General features: G+C 46.2%; 1 protein-coding gene across 3 annotated transcripts in view; it reads left to right on the plus strand.

Annotated features, from left to right (window-relative positions):
* LOC111959684 (LIM and senescent cell antigen-like-containing domain protein 1) overlaps positions 1–9395 on the plus strand; it is an 83071-nt gene that overhangs the window by 21850 nt on the left and 51826 nt on the right. Inside the window, exon 1 of one of the 3 annotated variants that reach the window (XM_023981440.2) lies at positions 4271–4604. The exons of the other annotated variants lie outside the window; for them this stretch is intronic. Coding sequence (XP_023837208.1) covers positions 4504–4604 — 101 coding nt within the window. The 5' untranslated portion in view covers positions 4271–4503. Of the gene's footprint in view, positions 1–4270; positions 4605–9395 lie in introns of those variants that run through there. 3 annotated transcript variants of the gene reach the window in all.

The raw sequence follows: 9395 nt of genomic DNA on the forward strand, positions 1-9395 counted from the left end.
CTCCGAAGCCTGACACGGAGACCGCCTCGTTTCCCTTTTCGGCGTCGCACAGGTCGCCGGCTGGGATCAAGAATCCACTTGTAATTGGGTGGAGGCTAAAACACCTGGATTCCGTTTCGGGAAAGTCATATTCCTGGTAGGAACGATGATGAGTTGACGTTAATCGTATATTCAGTAGTTCCCGACTGTATGTAATGAAACCTAAGATTACCTGTGGTACCGATGTAAGAAATAACACGTAAAAAAACAAAATACTGCATATTTTCCAAGGAACGCGAAGCGAGGCGGCCATCTCTTTTCGGCGCCGGAAGTACAAGGCGCCGACAGCAAGATAGATAGAGGACAGAGAGAGTTTTGTTGATGCTAAGAACGGAATGTATATGTTTTAAAATAACATTCTTTGAACCATCTTTGAACATTACTAAAGTTTTCTTGTGGTTTTTATGGAACTTTTCTTAACGTTCTCTGGTCAATTTGAGACCATGACTTGAAATAGAACCACGAGGAAACCTGTAGCAATGTTATGCTGATGTACTGTAATTCCCAAAGAAGAACGTTGTCTCTTAACATTCTCTGAAAGATTTGAGAACATTCCCAATGTCAAACCAGTTGGAGGACATTGCTAGAACAACAATTCCTAAAATTGAAATTAAATATAGCCATGTTTGAACTTTTAGGAAACATTCTGTTGGAAAAACACGAGATGAACTGCTACAAAAAAGACCCGCTAAAGCTAAAGAACCCTCCGTAATGTTCACAACCACATATACTTTGAATTCGCCAAAAGTGGGAGGTGTGGTCAAGAAACACTGGCATATTTTATCATCTGACAGAGCGTTGCCGGCTGAATTTAAATATCCACCACGTATTGTGTATAGGAGAGGTCGCAATTTACAAGATAAATTGGTTCATGCCAACTGCCAGCCACAAAAGAAAATCAGCCAGGCTCTTTTACGCCCTCTTCCAAATGGTAGCTATAAATGCAGAGGATGCGCACAGTGCAACAATATGATGAAGTGTGAATATTTCTGCCACCCACACACAGGAAAATGGTTCCAAATAAATGACATTATTACGTGTTCCACCACCCATGTTATTTACATGATTAAATGTCCATGTGGGCTCTGCTATGTCGGTAAAACCTCTTCTCTCAAACAGAGAATTAGTGAACATAAAAGTTCAATCAGGAGAAATGACAGGGATTATCCAGTCACAGTACATTTTAATGACCTAAAGCATGACATTTCTACCTTTAAATTTTGTGGCATAGAGAAAGTTAAGATATCAGATAGGGGAGGTGATATTAATAATTGAGAGAATGTTTTGGGATTTTCACCCTCCAGATATTATTTCCTAAAGGTCTTAATGATGAAATGCCTATGTTATGTTGTGAATTTGAACATGAATTATGCCCCTACTTAAGATTACTCTGATGTTTTTCGTACGATGTACCCAATGATTAATGAAAACTTGATATGTCCTCATTGTGGTTTTACAGACGTGTTTAATACGTCTAGTTTACACACTTTATTTGAATATTTATGAAATGCATATTGTTATATTTGGTAGCTTTTCCTTCGCCTCCAACCCCTTTCGATGCGTGGAACAGATGTGGGTGGGGCTAGGTCTACATAAGGGCGCTAATTTTAAGAAATTCACAAAAGCTCTGACGAAGGCCGTGAGGCCGATACGTAAACTTATTAAAGATCAGTGATACTACCAAGAGCAGTGTGTGGTTTCCTTTTTCCTTCATCTTGTTCAACTGTTACCATGCACATGCAAAAATTATTGCTCAGATGTGCGAGTGCCTTTTGAATTTAGGAAACATTCTGTTAAAGTAATGAAATACCAAGAAAATAACGTTATTTTGTCAAATGTTTTGTGCTGAGAATGTGCTGAGAATGTGCTGAGAATGTTCCAAAGCCAAGCAACTATCCTGCACCATTCCCAGAAAGTTGTGGGAAGGTTGTATGCAAAATACCCATAAAATAACCATAGGACAACCACGCTCTAAGTAACATGTGGTTAGCTGGGAAACTGGAAAACAGGAACAGGAACAGGAAAGGGTGTTCATGTGGGATCAGAGTGGCCATCACTCTGTCACCACATCATGGTGACAATGTAAACTCTGAACTCTTCTGGCTCTTTCTCTGACCCTGTGTGTGTGTGTGTGTGTGTGTGTGTGTGTGTGTGTGTGTGTGTGTGTGTGTGGTGTTGTGTGTGTGTTGGTGTGGTGTGTGTGTTGTTGTGTGTGTGGTGTGTGTGTGTGTGTGTGTGTGTGTGTGTTTTTCCTGTGTGAAGAGTTGCATGTGTAAGAACAAAAATGTGCTATAAGGTGGTTGAACAGTAACATAGGGAGCAGAGTACATACACACACTACACAACTGAGTACACACATACTGTACTGTACACTACACACACTGAGTACACATACACACACTGAGTACACACACCTACACACTGAGTACACACATACACTACACGCACTGAGTACGCACATACACACACACACACACTGAATACATACTACACACACTACACACACTGAGTACACACATAACTATACACAATGAGTACACACACATACTCTTACACACACTGGAGTACACACACACTACACACACTGACGATACCCATACACACACTAACACAGAACACTGAGTTATGAGTACAATACATCACACACTGAGTACAGTCACATAGAGCGACTATCAGTCAAGCGATAGAGTAGCATGAACACCATACTCTAACACAGCATGAGTAAACCACATCACCACTACGCATATGAAGTGTAACGCACGATACACACGACTAAGCACCACACTTGAGTAACGCAGCATACACTACAGCTCGACGCACTAAGATGATACGTCGAATGAGTAATCGCAACAGTACCACACTACACCACAGCTGAGTACACACATACACACACGCTACACACTGAAGTACACACATACTCTACATCACACGATGTACAGAGACACGATACACTAACATCACGAGCTTGAGTACAGTTAACATACACAGCACTACACACACTGAGACACACATACACACATACTCTACACACACTGAGTACACACATACTCTACACACACTGAGTACACACATACTCTACACACACTGAGTACACACAGACAGAGGTGGATGGGTTCATGTTGTGGGGCTCCAAGGGGGCTGTTTGGTATTTGAGGAAATCTGAGAGGATGAGATCAATTCTATAATGCAATAGTCATTATGTTACATCAGTATTGTCAGTTCAGTTCATCTCTGCTGTTTATGCTTTTATTAATTAACAGAACAATGGGCAGGAAACCCACAGCTCTCTTCTATCACAGAAACCCTCTCTCTCAGTCAGACGGATGCAGAGACAGACACGTTGAGAGACAATGAGAGACTCCAGAGAGATCATGAGAAACTCCCGGGAGATCAAGAGAGACTACAGGGAGATAGAGACTGGGGTACCAGGGCCGGCTCCAGGCATATGCGACATAGGTGGTTGGTTAGGGCCTCCAGATGCTAGGGAGCCCCTGACCCACAAAATTAATATATATTAATATATTAAAACATTTTGGAACACAGTGGGGGTCTCAACTTACTGTAGTAGGATAGTAGAATACACAAGGTGCAATTTCGAAATTTAGTTGTGTATCAAAAGTTTTCCTCATGTTGTGTCAGTCACTGACAGTCACTCAATTAGCCATGTCAACTAACAAATTATAGTTAGTCTGGCCAGCTATCTAAACTTGTAGTAATCATGGCCAAATACCGACTGGCACGTAGGGCATGTGCCTAGGGGCCCTGACCTCCAGGGGGCCCCCATTGATTTTGTTAGCCACTTTCACTCGGATATCATTAACATGGCATAAGTCTTGGCAAAATGTGTGCAATTGACGGAAATTTGACGGAAATAGGGCCCTCAAAAGGCTAGGGCCGGCTATGGGGGGGACACTAACATCCTATCAGAATGGGAATGTCATTGGATAGCTTGGCAAGATGACAAGCATAAAGAGGACAAGAGAGGGGGAGGGAGCAAGAGGGAGAGGGGGGAGAAAGTGAGGGAAAGACAATAGAGGATAGGCCAGGGTACTGCAGTACAACTGCCTCTTACCCTTTTTACCTTTCTTCCTCCTTATCCCTCCTCTATCTCTACCTGCCCTGAGGCTGAGGAGGGGGGCAGAGCGAGGAGCTGATAGGTGTGTTGGATCAGAGCCACACCCCTGATAGGTTATTCCTTTGGGTGTGTGCCTGGAGGTGTGTGTATGTCAGAGATAGAGGGTGTGTGTAATGTAGTAGCCTGCTGTTCCAGGAGCGAGAGGGGACTGATCTGCTAAGGGCTTCCCAGGGGCGAGCTGACGTTCTGGGCTTGGAGAGGAGACTGGTGGGGGACAGTGGTGGTTGTTGGCTGTCGAGCCTTGGAGCTTACTGATCACATACACGAGGAGGATTATTGTGAGTGTTTATCCACACCCTGGTGGACAGAGGGAAGGGAAGGAAGGAGGGATGAACTCTCTGCGGTTGAAGGAGTTGTCTAACTCAGACCTGTACAGACGCAGACAGGAGAGACCTGACAGCTATGGAAGCATAGCTCCTGACTGCCTCAGGTGAGAACCTTTTCTCTTTATTTGACCATTCTGCAGAGTAAACAGACAGAAGGTCAGAGATTGTACTGTAGTGGGGGATGATTAAGGTTAATGCTTGGGAACATTTGATGAATCACCATCTGTTGGTGAACTTTGTGTTGAAGAGATGCAGAGAACCTGGTCTGTGTGGCCTTTGTGTACTGTATGAGTGTGAAGTAGAGGCCTGTGTGTACTGTATGAGTGTGAAGTAGAGGCCTNAGGCCTTTGTGTACTGTATGAGTGTGAAGTAGAGGCCTGTGTGTACTGTATGAGTGTGAAGTAGAGGCCTGTGTGTACTGTATGAGTGTGAAGTAAAGTGTAGAGTGTATACATATATAAAACCGATTACCATTTTAAGAACCAAATGGAAGCAAACAGAGCAAACAAAACGGGGAGGGACCAACCTGATTTTGTCCAATAGAAATAGATAGACATAGAAATGGTTTTGTTGCAAAACATTTTCTGTTTGGAGTAAAGGGTTTCTGTTGCTTTCTTTCTCTCCCTCTCCCGCCTTCTTCCTCCCTCTCTCTCTTCATCTCCCTCTATCTCGCTTCGCCCCCATATCTCCCTCTCTCTCCACCCCTGATCATGCAGTGATTAGACGTCTGTAATGTCAGGAATGCCGACGAAGCTCTTTTTAGAGGTGACCTGAGAACAACAACATAGAGCTGCAGAGACGATAGAGGGAGAGAGAGAATACACTGCATCTCTCCCAAGGGACAGCCATATTATATCATATCACACAGTAGTGGTGATTGTTCACCTGCACCCACCCGCAATTGCTAATAACCCATCCGCAACCACCCGACTATATGTGATATTGTGATATATCCAACCCTAATCCGCTACTATAGAAAATGTGCTGTAACTTTTTTGACGGAGGGTGCAGGATTTGTTTTGCCTCATTTAGATATGTTTCTGCTTAAAATAACATTTTGATATGCTATTTGTTAGTCAACTATGTTTATAATTTGCCGCGCGTACAGTTAGGCTCTAGCTTAGGCTTACGCAAAAATGCCAGACAGCCTAAAACAATGAAAATAAAACCTCAATGTAGTCTATAGATGTAAATTGTATGAGAATGATACATTTATGGATTTTTCTCTTTATTCAACCTGCACGCCACCCGAGGATATAACCGCGGGGACTGCAGGTTATGAGTCAACCCCCCCCCCCTCCCCCTCGAGGATATAACCGCGGGGACTGCAGGCGCGGGCGGACTGCCAGTGGAGATGTTGTTTGTGGGATTGATGGGTGTCATCCTTGTTTGTTATACATGCATAGTGCATGTTCAGGGGTCGTATGTTTTCAAAAATCCACCGCCCACCACCCCACCCACCCTCGTGTCCCCCCCCCCACCCCCCTTTGTTGTTCTGTTGTAAAGTACAGCCAGGCTTACCGCCTACCTCAGTCCGCCCTGCTCCTGAGGGAATATCATAACCGCCATCGGTAGTTGGGAACAACCGTTTGTTTTATATGTTCTGAGGGACGCTTCGAGGAGTCGACGCAGACCAGACCCTCGAAGGAGGATCACCACCCCAGCTACACGATAGAAGTAAAAAGGGGGGAGCAGTAGGCAGGGGTCGTAGAGGAGGTGAGAAGGAGAGTTGCGAAGACATGTAATACAAAGAGCAAGTCAACGTGAGTTTCTTTTTTATTTTTTTTCGTTATACGAAAGTAACCCTAGCAGCCTGCGCCCATAGCCCCAAAACTATTCACAACACACACCCACACACCAGCCTTTCACTCGCTAAACACACATTGATGCACTGAAGTCTGGTCCGGCAAGAATTTGAGATATGACCAGACGCTAGGACCATTAAAGTCACCTGGTCTCTGTGACGTCTTTGGTTGTAGTGGGTGTGCCCTGCCATGTGATGTGACCTTCACTGACTCATGACCACGCAGCTTGCTTCCAGGTTGTCACACATACTCCCAAACCTCTCCCTTCTCCTCTCCTCTCACTCTGCCCTCGAGCAGAAATGGAACAGTGGAGTCATGCCAGGCAGGGCAGAGGGCCAGGCGGGAGGTTTTTGGGATGTTGGGAACACAGGGAAAACAGGGAGGAACTATCTGCTAATGTTTTGAGATTCAGTACACTTAGCACAAAGGGAATTAAATGTCTACGAGAGATCACCTAGAGTACTCTTTCTTCCACTTTTCTGAGCATTGTTTTGAGCTGCTCAGCCACAGGTTTCCCCCTAGTAGTTGTGTCTAACAGCCTTTATATTTACCCATTACCATGGCTTTACGTTGACATCCATGCCAGGCAAGGCAGTTGCATTTGGCAGTTACAGCTAGGTTCTTGTTATGTAGAACATTGTTAGCCGTACTTCTTACCTTTCCAGTGAGCGTAGTCAGGTCAACCCTAGAAGCAGCTCAAGTAGGTCACAGCTACGTTACCTACTCGCTGAGACCATAACCGCCTTCTGCAACATTATCCAGGAGAACATACTTGACAGAACTCATTCCTCACCTCTAGACAGGGAGGGCAAATGCAACGCTACTGTGGTGTTGGAGTTAGATGGCTATCACAACTAAACAATGACTTGGTTTTAAAGAAATGACTTAGCCTGGAAGCTTGGAAATGTTCTTGGGGAGTGCCAGGGTTTTAGCCAGGAGTGACCTGAGGCCCTGGGGAAAAGAATTATGAAAGCGTATAGGAGGCCTCGGGACACATTTTCTGAGCCTGTCGGCTCACGGTGTTTGTACGACAGTCTGCCTGGCGCTGCCTGGACGAGTGTGGAAGGAATATTGCAGAACCTGCCGTCGGGCCCTGAGAAGGCGTGGAGGTATTTCTGGACATTGAGCCCCATGACACCTTGCAGCTGTGCCGATCTGCACTCTTTCTACGCCCAACAGGAAAATATCAGTCACATCGGCTAGTGATGTTTACTGCATATTCCAGCATTTGACTTTGTATTACATAGATGTTACTCTCCGACAACACATCTGTCAGCTACGCATAATGTTAGTTAGACCACCGCTGTGTTGTAGTTGTTGCAGTTTGGTAAGTGTGTATACACAGATGTGTTTTGTAATACAGGCTCTTGCAGCTCAATGTATTTAATCTCAGAAAAATGCACTCTAACAAACTACCCCAGAGATGACTGTTGTAATGGCTTTACCCTCCCACTAAGCCTAGGTAAGCACTCTGTCACAAACAGTTAATCTTCATCCTATCATGTAATCCACAGACAGTTGGATAATAGCCACGGGAGGAGACACCTTACGACTATACTGGCATCAAGATCATCTTTGAGTCCTCTCTCGGACACAGCAAAGTCGTCTCCTTAGACATTATCAATGTTTTTTACTATCTCTAGGTTTGATGTAGACTCATACTAAAGCTGCTTATTGTCATGCATGCATCATTAACCACATCATCACGTTGTCTCCTCCAGTGCAGTCTAAATCTGCCCCTGAATGTGTCTGTCACTCATCCTCTGTATACTGCGCGACTCCCAGGTGCGAGAGAGATCTCTGTACTTGCAGACCCCCAGGTGCAGAGATTCTCCTGTATGCATGCCCCCAGGGGCAGGGTGTTTTCTTTTCTTACTGCAGACCAGTGCAGTGATCTTGATCTGCTGCAGGGGCAGGTTTGTGACTGCACCATTGCTCTCGTGTACTAGCAGACCCAGGTGGCATGGGTTTCTTTCTGTACTGCAGACCCAGGCGGGTTCTCGACGCGACCAGGTGCTAGGGTTTTCTCTCTGTACTGACAGGACCCCAGTGGCAGGTTCTTCTGTCTGTACTCTGTAGACCCCGTGTGGCAGGTTTCTTCTGTACGCAGGAACCCCAGGTGGCAGGGTTCTCTCTGTTCTGCTAGCCCCCAGGGCGAGGGTTCTCTCTGTACTGTAGACCCCCAGGTGGCAGAGGATTCTCTTCTGACTAGTACCCCCAGGTGCAGGGACTTCTTTCTGTACTTGCAGAACCCCAGGGTGGCAGAGATTCTCTCCTGTAATGCAGCCCCCAGGTGGCAAGATTTCTGTATGGGCGGTGGGATTCTCTCTGTACTGTAGACCCCATAGGTGGCAGGGATTTCTTCTGTGACTGCAGACCCCAGGATTGCAGGATTGCTTCTATGCAGAACCCCCAGGGGACAGGGTTTTCTCTCTACTGGAGACCCCATGTGGCAGACATTCTCTCTGGTACTGTCAGACCCAGGTGGCAGGGATTTCTCTCTGTACTGCGTAGACCCCCAGGTGGCAGGATTCTCTCTGTACTGCAGACCCCAGGTGGCAGGGTTCTCTTGTACTGGCAACCCAGGTCTCATTGTAAGTGCCAGGGGGCATTTCTCTGTACTGTATCCCTGGCAGACCCTCTGTACGGTGACCAGGCGTGGGAATTCTCTCCTGTACTGTAGACCCCCAGTGTGGCCACGAGGTTTCTCTCTGTACTGTAGACATCCAGTGCAGGATTCTCTCGTGCTGTCGAGTTACCCTCAGGTGCGGGCTTCTCGCTGTTACTGAGGACCAGCCAGGTTGCAGGCGCCTTTCTCTGTACCTGTAGACCCCAGACGGGGGGTTTCTCTCTGTACTGACTAGAACCCGCAAGGTCGGCAGGGCATTCTCTCTGTACTGTTGACCCCACATGGTAGCGCAGGGTTCTTCTGTACTGTTAGAGCCCCATAGGTGGGCAGGATCTCTCATCTTTGTACTGTAGACCCCCTAGGTGGCAGGGAGTGTTCGGGGGGGGGGGGTGGCTGTTACGCAGACCCGGGTGAGGGTTTTCTCTCTGTACTTAGCGACCAGGTGGGCTGAGTGTTTCCTC

This window comes from Salvelinus sp. IW2-2015, linkage group LG36 (genome assembly GCF_002910315.2).
Source record: "Salvelinus sp. IW2-2015 linkage group LG36, ASM291031v2, whole genome shotgun sequence".
NCBI lineage: Eukaryota > Metazoa > Chordata > Actinopteri > Salmoniformes > Salmonidae > Salvelinus > Salvelinus sp. IW2-2015.